The sequence below is a fragment of the Sebastes fasciatus genome, chromosome 18 (assembly GCF_043250625.1).
Source record: "Sebastes fasciatus isolate fSebFas1 chromosome 18, fSebFas1.pri, whole genome shotgun sequence".
Lineage (NCBI taxonomy): Eukaryota > Metazoa > Chordata > Actinopteri > Perciformes > Sebastidae > Sebastes > Sebastes fasciatus.
The window spans coordinates 480,500-495,000 of NC_133812.1; the positions used below are offsets into that span (position 1 = coordinate 480,500).

The 14,501-nt window shown below is 43.3% G+C and overlaps 2 protein-coding genes across 5 annotated transcripts in view; both read left to right on the forward strand.

The window, feature by feature from the left end:
• Nucleotides 1-14,501, forward strand: part of LOC141756031 (gamma-aminobutyric acid receptor subunit rho-2-like) — a 150,357-nt gene that overhangs the window by 68,102 nt on the left and 67,754 nt on the right. The gene's annotated exons all lie outside the window — the stretch shown is intronic.
• The window catches only part of ankrd6b (ankyrin repeat domain 6b), a 76,620-nt gene that overhangs the window by 15,827 nt on the left and 46,292 nt on the right, over nt 1-14,501 (forward strand). For 2 of the 3 annotated variants that reach the window (XM_074615457.1, XM_074615455.1), the window contains exon 2: nt 5,825-6,161. In XM_074615457.1, the coding sequence (XP_074471558.1) occupies nt 6,036-6,161 (126 nt within the window). In that variant the 5' untranslated portion in view covers nt 5,825-6,035. The remainder of the gene's footprint in view (nt 1-5,824; nt 6,162-14,501) is intronic. The other variant, XM_074615456.1, reaches the window with a different exon arrangement.

A 14,501-nucleotide genomic window follows, 5' to 3' on the forward strand; every position in this document is an offset into this window, starting at 1 on the left:
TACTATTCAGGCCCAGGCGAGCCTGGCTCGAGCACTGTATACAGTATAAAACAAATATAACATACAACTCTACTACTAATATACATTTTATTTCTACCATACATCAGAAACAAAGCTTTCCATCTCCCCTATCGAAGTGTGTCTGCAGGAGAGGGCAGTTGTTTTTCCAGAGCAAGCAGGTTAATACTATTCTCCAGGGCCTCCTCCCTGAGCCATGTGAAAAGCAAAGGGCTCGGCATTTCTTGTTTTTGAACAGAGTCCTGAGTTCCAGAAGTTTGCACAAAAGCCCCGTTGCCTAGCTGCGTGTGAGGAGCTTCGCTGCGACTGCCAGGCCTGCTTTGTGTTCACGGGTCTCTGACTGAACAGGATCTTCTGGAGAATCAACTGGAATGCAGTCGGGGAGAGATTCCCCCCCCCCTCGTTTAATCTTATTCAGTTTTCAGCTGGCAGGAGGGAGCCATTCAGATGTTACCATAGTGCATTAGCACCCTTTTCAGCCCCAGTGAATCGACCTCCAGTAGTGAGGTTTGGTTGGTCATGCATTCTTTAGCATTCCACTCTGTGTGGTCCAAAGTCTCATTTAACATGTTGGGAATGTTTTAAGGATATTGGTAGGACTGCAGAATGCTCCTTCTCACCCATCCATCCATCCATTCATCCACCCAACCATCCCTCCATCCATCCATCCATCCATCCATCCATCCATCCATCCATCCATCCATCCATCCACCCATCCATCCACCCAACCATCCATCCATCCATCCATCCATCCATCATCCATCCATCCATCCATCCATCCACCCATCCATCCATCCATCCATCCATCCACCCAACCATCCATCCATTCACCCAACCATTTATCCATCCATCCAACCATCCATCCATCCATCCACCAATCCATCCCTCCATCCATCCATCAATCCAACCATCTATCCATCCACCCACCCATCCATCATCCATCCACCCATCCATCCACCCATCCATCCCTCCATCCGTCTACCCATCCATCCATCCACCCATCCCTCCATCCATCACTCCATCCATCCATCCATCCACCCACCCATCACTCCATCCATCCATCCATCCATCCATCCATCCATCCATCCATCCATCCATCCATCCATCCATCCATCCATCCATCCCCCCACCCATCCATCCATCCATCCATCCATCCATCCATCCCTCCATCCATCCATCCACCCATCCCTCCATCCTCCATCCATCCATCCATCCATCCATCCATCCATCCATCCATCCATCCATCCATCCATCCCCCCACCCATCCATCCATCCATCCATCCATCCATCCATCCATCCATCCATCCATCCATCCATCCATCCATCCATCCAATCCATCCCTCCACCCATCCACCCATCCACCCACCCATCCACCCATCCATCCATCCATCCATCCATCCATCCATCCATCCATCCATCCATCCACCTTCAGACGTTAGCGGAGGTGCTCTTTATGTCAGTTTTGTTCTTTCCTTCACTTCTTGTTTTAGTTCATCACAGATTTGATGTAAGACGTGTGACACTCTTGAGCTTTAAAACTGAAACCGTCCAGTGGAAATGAAGTGACTGTATCCCACAGCCATGTTTTCTGGCCGAGTTGGGATGAAGGGCTAATGTCTTGGAAATAATGGGTTTCTCTCTCTGGATTTAGCCGTGTATGTACGCCTGCGGGCCGCGCTGTGAATCAGTGTTGTTGATGTCATCTGTACCATGTTCTCTCATTCTCTGCTGTGTTTCCAGTAATGAAACACAGCGTCATTAGAGAGACTGTCATCACAGATTAGACTCCAGGGATCAGATGGGACATGTCTCTTCCTCTTCACAGTGGAGCTGTACAATCAGTGTTTTCACTGTCTCTCTCACATCCTGTGTTTGTGTCAGGTTACCAGTCGGTACGTACGGCTTTGTAATGCCCCCGTGGAGAAGAATGACTACAAAATGCTAATCCTTTTCTCGGCTCATGCTGCTTTAATAATGTTAGCATCACTTGACATGCAAACTTCCTCATTTGTTCAGGCAGAAGGGAGTTGACCGCAACTAAAGAAAATAAATTCAATTCCATTATACTCTGTTGAAGTTTGTTAACTCATATTTATTTACAGCCTTCAGTAATAGCGACGCCAGGCTAGCCTATGTTTATCTAGCTTCTGTAATTCACTGCAATCTCCCATTGAGCTTGTTCCTGAGGTTTACCATACATATGCCAGGTAGGGAATGAGTCCTTATCCCAAGTGAAGGAGTTCAAACACCTCGGGGTCTTGTTCGCGAGTTAGGGAACTATAGAACGCGAGATTGGCCGGAGAAATGGAGCAGTGGGGGGGGCGGTATTGCATTTGCTTTACCGCACCGTTAAAGCGAATGATTTAAGAGAGCTGAGCCGGAAGGCAAAGCTCTTGATCAACCGGTCAGTCTTCGTTTCTACTCTCACCTATGGTCATGAGGGCTGGGTCATGACCCAAAGAACTAAATCGCGTCTGGCGTCTCCCTTAGAGATAGGGTCAGAAGCTCAGTCATCCGTGAGGGACTCGGAGTAGAGCCGCTACTCCTTTGCGTTGAAAGGAGCCAGCTGAGGTGGTTCGGGCATCTAGTAAGGATGCCTCCCTTAGGGAGGTGTTCAGCTGGGACCAGCTGGGAGGAGTCCACGGGGAAGACCCAGTACTAGGTGGAGAGATTATATCTCCACACTGGCCTGGGAACGCCTCGGGATCCCCCAGTCAGAGCTGGTTAATGTGGCCCGGGAAAGGGAAGTTTGGGGTCCCCTGCTGGAGCTGTTGCCCCCACGACCCGACCCCGGATAAGAGGTTGAAGATGATTGAGTGATGAGTGAGTGATGCTGAGATAAATGAGTATCTACTATAAACCTTGCTATGAATGTGAACCTTTGCAATTGTAACAAAGTTAATCAACAATAATTTTGTGAGCATTCAAAACTACAGCCCCAAAGTGTGGATATCACAAGTTCTCTGTTGTCCACAATATCCACTAATATCTGTAATATCTGCCCAACTCTAAAGACATCTACCTGTCCATTCTCATAGCTCGCAGCTTGACTTACCTCAGTCTGTCAAGCTTGTGACTTTTACCCGAAATGGGTTAGGACTTGTGGAAATGATGTTTGTTAAAGGAATCAGAAATAGCAAATCCTTCAAATTCAACAACAAATCTGTTGTTTGTAACTGCCCTTTAGGACAACATCATATCCCCTTTCAGCAATGTCATTTGTCTGTTAAAATCCCTGCTGAGAAATAGATCTGCTGTGTGATGTGAGAACATCAGTTACAATCTCCAAGATCTCTGTTTCCTTCTCTTTGGTGGCACCTGCAATATGTGGAGAAGTGGTGATTGCAGGTGTGTTTATGGATCTCAGGACCATGGATGTATAATAAGACCTGTATACGGCTCCGCCTCTCAATTTTGCTTCCATTTGTTTCCAGTGGCCGCTTGCAGTATTAGTATAAAAATAACCCTGCGGCCAACATTAAACATGTTATTGTGCATTAACTGTGGCATGTAACAAACAAACAAGCTCACTTTTATTAACGCAGGCTGCCGTGTTGCCACGTTTTTCATTTTTAAACATCATCAGAACATCAGAACCAGCATTAACTTGTTCAGCAGTTTGAGCTCCAGTAGCTCTTCTATTGGATCGGACAACACGGGCCAGCCTTCGTTCCCCACGTGCATCAATGAGTCTCGGGTCTGACCCTGTCGCCGGTTCACCGGTTCTCCTTCCTTGGGACTCTTTTGGTAGATCCTGACCACTGCAGACCGGGAACATCCCACAAGAGCTGCAGTTCTGGAGATGCTCTGACCCAGTCGTCTAGCCTGCACTATCTGGCCCTTGTCAAAGTCGCTCACATCCTTACGCTGGCCCATTTTTTCTGCTTCCAACACAAAGTTCAAAGTTCAAAATGTTCACTTGCTGTCTAATATATCCCCCCCACTGCCAGGTGCCATGGTAACCAGATAATACCTGTTATTCACTTCACCCGTCAGTGGTCTGAATGTTATGGCTGATCAGTGTATATATATACTGTGTATGTGTATATGTATATATGTATATGTACGCCAGAATCATTTGAGAACCAGTGTTTACAGAAAGTCCTGCAGACCCACTGAGGTTCACAGAGGGGATCAGAAACACATGCAGGGATCTCTTTAATAATCTGAGCCAGGCATCATACCCCGACATTAATCCGGTTAATTGAGAGCAACTATTGGATGAACATGAGACTGTGAGAACCTTGACTGAAGCCTCACTGTGGGAGAGAGAAGGAGCCTAATGTGGAGTTGAAGATGGTGTATCTCTGCAGCCTTCTCTTCCTTCTTCTTCCTCCTTCTACTTCCTATAGGATTCAGAAAATCAGCCCATTATGAGCATGAGGCTGCTCCCCGCTCCCATCTTTTATAATGGAATAATCTCAAAGTGAACGCACATTTATGAATATAAAACCCCAAAGAAATGATGGCATACTTAAAACAAATCCCATATACATCCACGCTGTGTTTATAAAATGAAATATGTTTCTGCTCTTCATGTTCATGTCATATCAACACTTCCACACTCTGGAAAGCTAAACATCAAACTGAACAGTTTAGAAGTTATTCCCTCTCTGTGTGTACTGTAGTCCGCTGCTGTGTGGGGTTTAGTGAGCATGGATTATCCTGGTGACTGTTCCAGTTTTACAGCCAATAAACACTAAAAATCAAATGAAATTTTCTACCAGAATACAAAGTTTATAAAAGGACAACGCCCTGTATTATATGCCCGTATAATTTGGAAGTTTTGACAGCACAGATAACATATAATAGAGGCTCTTCAATCACAGAGTCTTCCTGTCAGGACATGCTTAGAGCGTCTGTTTTCACTCTGCTCATTTTATGATAAGAGATAACAGGAAAACAGGAAAAGAATTTGACATGAAAGAAACCCAGACTGAAAATATTTATGATTCTTAAAGCTATCAGACTTTTCCATCTGCCTGCTATAACTGTCATCTGTCAGTGTCTTTATAGGTTAATATATTGAGACTTAATTAGAGACAGCATGCATGGAAGGAGCACCAGCATATGCCACTCAAATAATAGGCCTACATTTGAAGGTACCCTGTGTTTTTTTTTGTGTTTCTCACCAAAACAAATGTGTGTCCAAGGACAGACTGGAAATACTAATTTATAAAAAGAATATAATAAACTCATTTAAAATTCTGCCCACCAGTAGAGATTGACCACCACCCATACAGCCCATGTCGCACGTTAAAAGAATTCTTAATTGAAGGACAAACTCAGGTCATTCCATAACCTGTGAGCTTAATGGTTAATTGGGCACACACAACTACAACTATGCACATAAAGCTTGCTGCATGCCTGCTCTGTGCCTCACTACTCAGCACCCATAGCCACACTTCAGTTGCTTCCCCATAGACTATATATAAGAAGAAGACGTAGTCACCGTGACGTCACCCATTGGTTTGTAGACTATGTTTTTGAAGCCTCGAGTTCGGCATTTTGGCTGTCGCCATCTTGTTTTTTTTAGAACCAGAAGTGACACGAGAGGGTGGAGCTAATGCTGCGTTCCAGACAACTCGGAACCTGAACATTTCCGACCTCCTACTGGAAAAAGAACAATGGAACGCCACTCAAAGTCCTAGTTCCTACTTGTGAACTCGAGGCAAATCCATTTATCAAAATCAAATCAACTTTTATTCACTCTGCCCATCCCTCCCTGTTTTCCTGTTTGCCAGCCTTGTGAGCGGAGCACATGCTGGCTTGTTTTCACTCCATGTGTTTCCTGTTCTCTTTCCAGCAGCTGGGAGGATGAAGGGGAGGAATCCTGGCAGTTTGTAGCAGCAGAAGAACAGCAGCACTGGCAGCCTCTCCAGCCCCTGTTTGACACCTCTGTCTGCGGCGGAGCTCACCATGAGTTAGAGGATACTGGAGACCGTCACCACAGCTGCCTTCCCCGCCATCTGGAGCACCGTGTCTGACCGCGACAGCAGCATCACTCGCCCTGCTTCATGAGCCAGCAGGATGCGGCTGAGGTCCTCGCACTCTCCGAGCGCCTCCTCATAGCGTCGCACAAGGGACAAGCCGACAATGTGGTCCAGCTCATCAACAAGGGAGCAAAAGTAGCCGTCACCAAGGTGAGTGAGCGGTCCAGAGGCTGATAATGAGAAGGATGATGCTAGTGGATACTTTAGTACATTTGTTTTGTTTATGGTTTTGCCCCCTTACCAACCAGTTGGTTGTTGCCTGGGTCCAGACCTTTGAATCCGCCCACTCCACAGGGAGTCCAGTTGACAGTTCTGTCTGACAAAGTCGGTTGATCACGCCAACACTTCTCTTGTCTTGTCTGAACAACAATCCAAAGACTGCTAGACTGCGAAGAAGCTTTCATGGCTGTGGACTCTTTTTGCTTGAAAAATTACTCAAAACTAGGTAACCGTACGTTTTTACAACGATACAATTTACATGGTTCAAGGGCGATATCTGGCTCATCTAGAGCAATACGATACGATACCATTCAATGATTTGAAATCGATACAGTAACTATTTTTGCCAAAACTTCAATCAGTGTGACTGTGAAATAAATATGTGATACTGAACAGAGCAGGTCAGGATTCCTCAAAGGTTTTCTCGTGAGGGAATCAGGGATAAATGAATTATGAATATAAACAAGTAAACAACGATTAATGGCAAATACATACAGCTTTTATTAGAAAATAATAAAAAGTGCAACTTCAGGACCTGCTGCTTCAGTTCTCAAGATACAAGGCAGTGCAATATTTAACACTACATATAATAAACCAACTTCTATTCATGTTAAATGAACAGTGGTTTAACATGCTGCTTCTGTCCTCATTTTCAATAGAAACAGATCAATAATACAGAGATCAACCGCTGATAGTGATCAAACAGCTGATAGTGATCAACAGCTGATAGTGATCAAACAGCTGATAGTGATCAGACAGCTGATAGTGATCAAACAGCTGATAGTGATCAGACAGCTGATAGTGATCAAACCGCTGATAGTGATCAAACAGCTGATAGTGATCAAACAGTTGATAGTGATCAACAGCTGATAGTGATCAAACAGCTGATAGTGATCAACCGCTGATAGTGATCAGACAGCTGATAGTGATCCAACCGCTGATAGTGATCAAACAGCTGATAGTGATCAAACAGCTGATGGTGATCAACCGCTGATAGTGATCAAACAGCCGATAGTGATCAAACAGCCGATAGTGATCAAACAGCCGATAGTGATCAAACAGCTGGTAGCGATCAAACAGCTGATAGTGATCAAACAGCTGATGGTGATCAAACAGCTGATAGTGATCAGACAGCTGATAGTGATCCAACCGCTGATAGTGATCAAACAGCTGATAGTGATCAGACAGCTGATAGTGATCAAACCGCTGATAGTGATCAAACAGTTGATAGTGATCAAACAGTTGATAGTGATCAAACAGCTGATAGTGATCAACCGCTGATAGTGATCAAACAGCTGATAGTGATCAGACAGCTGATAGTGATCCAACCGCTGATAGTGATCAAACAGCTGATAGTGATCAAACAGCTGATGGTGATCAACCGCTGATAGTGATCAAACAGCCGATAGTGATCAAACAGCCGATAGTGATCAAACAGCTGGTAGCGATCAAACAGCTGATAGTGATCAAACAGCTGATGGTGATCAACCGCTGATAGTGATCAAACAGCCGATAGTGATCAAACAGCCGATAGTGATCAAACAGCTGATAGCGATCAAACAGCTGATAGCGATCAAACGACTGATAGCGATCAGACAGCTGATAGTGATCAAACAGCTGATAGTGATCTAGTAGTCCACCTACAGGGTTCATTTGGGCTCTTTTCATACATGAAAACATCTGGAACAACATGTTGAAACTACGTTAGACTAACGTTAGTTTAATGTCTGTTTAGTTTTTTACTTTATTCCCGTCGTGATAATTTGCCTCGCGGACCGTCTGCTCTCCGGCTGGATACGTGAGGCTGATGCTGCATGCATGTAGATATAATGACGGGGAAAGGAAAGTCATTTTCTCTGAATGAAAAACGACAGCGCACGGGGAAAGCTCCGGTGGATGAAGCCGCCCTCGTCAAGTGGATCGATAACGCCTGAAACTCTGCCGACCGGCTCCTCTGCACCGCAGCGTCGTCAGCTAACGCAGACCGGTGTCCGTCTCCCTCCGCGCTGTTACCGGGTGAGCGAGCGAGGAGTCCAGTGCGCCGTTCGTTTGCATGCACGCCATGGATGCGTCCTCGCGCTGCAGAGGGCAGAGCTGGCAAGCTGGTGCATGTCTGGAGAACCGGAGTAACGTTTAACTTTTCTTTACAAATAAAAGTGCTAAAAAACACTTTCTTATAACGTTTGTCGTCCTTAAATACAATATGCTAATCCTTAATATCCATACAATCGATTTTTGCATTTCAGATTGATTTTATATTGATATACGTCTCCCGTGAAGGACAACCTGCTGAGTACCTATCGATGTAGTTGGATCGTAGGAATATAAATGGATACATGGATGTAGTAGATGAATCGTTACACCCCTTCTCAAAACATCAATCAACTATCAAAATGATTGCAAATTAATTTCTGTTAATTGACAAATTGATTAATAGACTAATAGTTCCAGCTCTAATTTGGTCCTGGACAAGGTATGTTCAAAAGCTACTGGCTGGATTTGCTGTCGGTAACTAAGTTCTTTTCCATTTTTGATGAAACAAATGGAGCTTTCAGATCAAATAGACTCAGTTTAGTTCATCAGTCAGTTGAACTCTGGTGAGAACAAAACAAGCAGACTGAGACACACCTCTTCAAGCTGTCTCCATTTGGTTACTCGGTCAGATCTTCTCTGTTAAATTAAATCCATCTGCTGATTGTGAACTGTCAGAAGCACTATTTCCTGATCTGTATAATTGATGTATACTATATTTATACTGGATCATTTAGTAACCATGGTACACATACACGTTAGCACGGAAGTGTAAGGTTTTTTCCATGATACATCATAAAGTGAGAAGGACATAAGGTGGAACAGGTGTGACATGACCGTCAGTCACTGACCCTAGTGACTGTGTCTATGTAGCGCTGATAATGCACGATGACATCACCAAAACTGACCAATAAATAATGTACTCGTCAGGCCATATGACTTTATTTTTACTCGTCTTAGTATGTTTATAATAAGTCAATGTGAACACATATGGGAACAGAACTAAAAGGCAACAATGAACATTCTTCTGTTTTGTTTCTGGACCAACTGAACTGAACCAACTGAACTGAACCACAGTGAAACCACAACAGATATCTCTCCTGTCAGCGGCCTGTATTAAGAGTATCTGCGTCTTTGGGTGTCGTTTTACTCCCATTGTGTCACTGAGTTGTGTCACTCATAGATGTGGTTTAGTGCAACCCCGTCTCCCATACAACTAAACATTCTCAATTACGTTTGGAGGGAAACCGTTTCAACACGTGGTTAACGTTGTAAATTGAAACCAAACAAAACAGAAAACATAACAACACTATTTAGTTAGGGTTAGCCAACAAAACTACTAGGTTGGGTTTAGTACAAAAACATCATCACTACATGTTACACGGGACACGAACAGCAAGAAAGTCCTGTGTTTGTTGGACACATCCACCTCCCCTCCCGCCTGCTTGCACTCAATATACTATGTCACCTGAGGCCTGTACTACGAAGCCAGTTCAACATACCCAGGGTATCTTCTCCTTATCTGGCTTCACTAACCCTAACAACAGAGATCACACTAAGCCGTCCTACGACGCTGGTTATCAACTCAGTAAATCAACCCAGGGTTTCTCAGTCTGGCTGTGAGCGCGTTCACATGAACGGGGAGGTGTCTGCAATTTATGACCAAACACAGACATCGACAAGTCTACTGTCATCAGAGCGACATGTTTTACAAACCAAGATCAAACTATAATATTAGACAAATACCAAGAAGTTGAACACATAATCCAGAATAAATATAACACAGTTGAAGCTGCCAGATGCAGGAAGAACAGCTGGCAAAATTAAAACTCCCGATGTGTGAATGATTAAATTAGCAGACTTATTAATTTAAAAGAATATTCAAAAGTCAGATATAGTCGTCTAGATGGGGCAGTGATATTAGAAATATCTTCTAGAAGTGTAATAGATGAATGGATTACACTTCATTATGCCCTTTAACAACATTACGGCGGAGTATTTCAGCCTTCAGATATTCCACGTCGTCTTCCACCTCCAGAAGCCAGGCTGTTGGTTAGGTGGTCAACCTGACTCTTCTTCTAGGCTTCTGCCAGCAGCGTTAGACTGTAGATCCTTCAGCTCATGTAAGGGAATGTCGCCACCTCCTGGTGGAGCTAGTAAATACACCTCATACTTACGGATTGTTTCTACAGATCTGCTGCCCTACGAATTGGACAAAATTACGTAACCACACAGGAGGGAAGTTGAAAATGTCACGTGGCCCACAAATGCACAGGAAGCGATCTGCAAATGCGCAAATATCATTCCACATGTAGAAATGTATCCACAAATGCGTATATATCACTTTACATGTAAACCTATAACATTTTTATGTGGAATTAAAATACGTATTTACAGAGTAAGTTATACGTATTTACAGAGTAAGTTATGCTTATTTGCAAATCGCCCTGTATTTTTGTGGATGTGACTTTACACAATACAAATGCAAAAAAACGTTTGTGGGTAGTGAAATATTTGTAGATCATGGTACATATTTGTGAATTGTCTTCTGTGGATTACAACTATTATCTACAGATCTGCTGCGGTACGAATCGGACAAATTCTGTAAAAAAACAGGAGGAAAGTTACAAATGTTGCGTGGCCCATAAATCCACAGGAAGCGATCTGCAAATGCGCAAATATCATTCCACGTGTAGAAAGGAACGCGCAAATGCGTATATATCACTTTACATGTAAACCTTAAAATACATATTTACAGAGTAAGTTATGCATATTTGCAAATCGCCCTGTATTTTTGTGGATATGACTTTACACAACACAAATACAAAAATACATGTTTGTGGATACTGAAATATTTGGAAATCATGGTACACATTTGTGGATTGTCTTCTGTGGATTACAACTAATAAAGTCCAATAAAAACGTCCATATTAGAGGACTATTTGTGATACATAAAAGACGAATGTAATACACAACAAAATAGGTTTCCTTCCAAATATAACTGAGAATGCAGTTTAGTTGAATGAGAACATGATTTTTAGGAGACTGTCTATTGTATATAGCAGATAGCCTTAGTAATTTAGCCTAATTTAGATTATCCTTTGGATAACATATCCAGCAACACTTGGTCCATGGGCTCATCTGCATCTCTTAAATCAATTACACACAAAACAGAGCATGATGCCGGGTTAGCAGCGCTGGAGCTGCTGACATACAGTATGAACACAACACATTATGTCTCAAACGTACTAATGAAAATAATTCCAGCAGCTTCACATTCAGTCAGGGGAATGATGTTGTACAGCCAATGGAAAAAGACACTCCAGACGTGTGCTTTTATGTGTGTGTCACTTCTATGCTCAGATCTGCTCTTGAATACACTGTGTGTAGTCCTAAAGGGAAGGAGATAATACGATGTTTCTGTTGGATCCTTCCTTTATCAAAATATGGTTTTATTTCTATCAGTTACAAGTCATGACTTTTAGTGTTGGATTTCCTTAAATTAGACTTTCATTGCCATGCAGCTTCAATTGATAATAATAATAATAATAATAATAATAATAATAATAATAATAATAAAGCAAATCAGAAGAGTTACATGGCTTTAAAAAAAGCCTCACTGAATCTGTGTTTTTAAGGCCGATGTTGGTATTTGGGATTTAGGGTTGGGTCGGTGTAACATTTTTAAAACTGGTTTGATATTAAAGGTGCTAAAGATATAGAGGAGTAATGTCTACCTGAGCAGAGAATGAAGTCTCTCTCCCTCTGTGTGTGTTACAATCCCAGTTCGGCCAGTTGCATGTGCTTTTAGTGCACGTTAGTACATGAGCATGCCCCACTGGCTAGCTTACGGCCGCCGCTCTGCCCTGCTCTCATACGGCGGTTACAGCTGATAACTCCGTCCCAACAGACGGCGCTGTCACAGAAGCGTAGCGCCCAACCTCCGGTTCCCCCTCAGGTTAACACTGTTAGCTCTGTCAGCACTTTCGCCATTGTTTGCACTGTTTAGCGTTGTTAGCATTGTTAGCACTGTTAGCGGTAGGCGGCGGAGCTAATGAAACCCAACGAGGAATATGTCTGAAATAATGAGCAGGATGTGCCTATCAAATTTCATGAATATAGGATCAACTTTTTCCAAACTATGGCCTTCCACGTGTTAGGGGGCGCTATGGAGCCCACTAAACACTCTGAACCCAATCGCTGTACATTCACGTAAAGTTCACAACTTTCATGAGTTTTCGAGTATACCAAGGTATGGTCAAAGACATAAGGGGGCGCTCAAGAGCCAACATGCCACGCCCAAGCCCAATTACACCACCAAATCAAAGTAAGTACTAGTGTGGAAGTGCGTGTAAAGTTTCATGAGTTTTTATGCATCCTAAAGTCCTCAAACATGTGTTCGTAAATTTGTAATCACGCACGAAATCTAAGATGGCTGGCTTCCTGTTGGCTGAAAAAATCTAAAAAATCTATTTAATACAAACTTGAAGATGTGAGCAATGACCTACTTGAATTTCGTCAAAATCTAAGTAACTTTCTCTGTAAACCTGCCTACATTAGGGGGCGTTATCGAGCCCGCTGGCGACACCCGAGCCCAATCACTACAGAACTTTGAATTTCGCGCCAGTTCTTATGCGTATTCCAGTTTTCGTGAGTTTTCGTGCATCCTAAGCACCTCAAAAATGCGATATTCGAGCAGAAAAATAATAATCCTTACAAATACAATAGGTTTCCTCGCACTTCGTGCCAGGGACACCGTTGAGTCCTTAGCACTTTGGTGCTCGGGCCCTAATTAATAAATAAATAAATTAATGAATTAAAATAGATTGAGAAAGTGTATAAGGGTTTAGAACATGATGATAGAAGTATATGATGGTCATTCCCTTGCTCTCTTATGTCTCATAAGTTGTTGCAGTAATTTTTGGGTTGATACCATTTATTACACAGATTTGATGCTAAATTTAACAATTTTTTCCCACCTGAGAATTGATCAAAATTATCAATAATCCCTCCAAAATACCACATTAAGACACCAAGACCTTTAGGAACATCATAGAAAAAGACATGCTGTGATTTGGACATTTGGAGATTTCTGCAAGAATTGCATTTTTCGGCGATTGGATGGCGAGCACTTGTGTTGTGTAAACTGCTCAGAAACCCCCTTATTGTCAATCTAGCTAGGAAAGCCATCCATCCTCTGAATGCTCTAGGTCTCTAGTCTGATCCATCCATCCTCTGAATGCTCTAGGTCTCTAGTCTGAGCCATCCATCCTCTGAATGCTCTAGGTCTCTAGTCTGAGCCATCCATCCTCTGAATGCTCTTGGTCTCTAGTCTGAGCCATCCATCCTCTGAATGCTCTAGGTCTCTAGTCTGAGCTATCCATCCTCTGAATGCTCTAGGTCTCTAGTTTGATCCATCCATCCTCTGAATGCTCTAGGTCTCTAGTTTGATCCATCCATCCTCTGAATGCTCTAGGTCTCTAGTTTGATCCATCCATCCTCTGAATGCTCTAGGTCTCTAGTCTGATCCATCCATCCTCTGAATGCTCTAGGTCTCTAGTTTGATCCATCCATCCTCTGAATGCTCTAGGTCTCTAGTCTGATCCATCCATCCTCTGAATGCTCTAGGTCTCTAGTCTGATCCATCCATCCTCTGAATGCTCTAGGTCTCTAGTCTGATCCATCCATCCTCTGAATGCTCTAGGTCTCTAGTCTGATCCATCCATCCTCTGAATGCTCTAGGTCTCTAGTCTGATCCATCCATCCTCTGAATGCTCTAGGTCTCTAGTATGAGCTATCCATCCTCTGAATGCTCTAGGTCTCTAGTCTGATCCATCCATCCGCTGAATGCTATGGGTCTCTAGTCTGATCCATCCATCCTCTGAATGCTCTAGGTCTCTAGTCTGATCCATCCATCCTCTGAATGCTCTAGGTCTCTAGTCTGATCCATCCATCCTCTGAATGCTCTAGGTCTCTAGTCTGATCCATCCATCCTCTGAATGCTCTAGGTCTCTAGTTTGTGGCTGTAAAGTTTCATGAGGCTGTGATTATCCTAGAGGTCACCACAGGTCATTTTATACAGTGAGGTCAATGAAATGTCTCCTATGGGGACTAACATCATCACACATGAATCCAGTTGGGCTCAATGGATCCACAAGAGTCTCAGCTTCACAGTGACTTTACATCACAGCTCACAGTCTTCATCAGTGGATGGAGTTGCTGAGTTGTCATTTTAGGCCT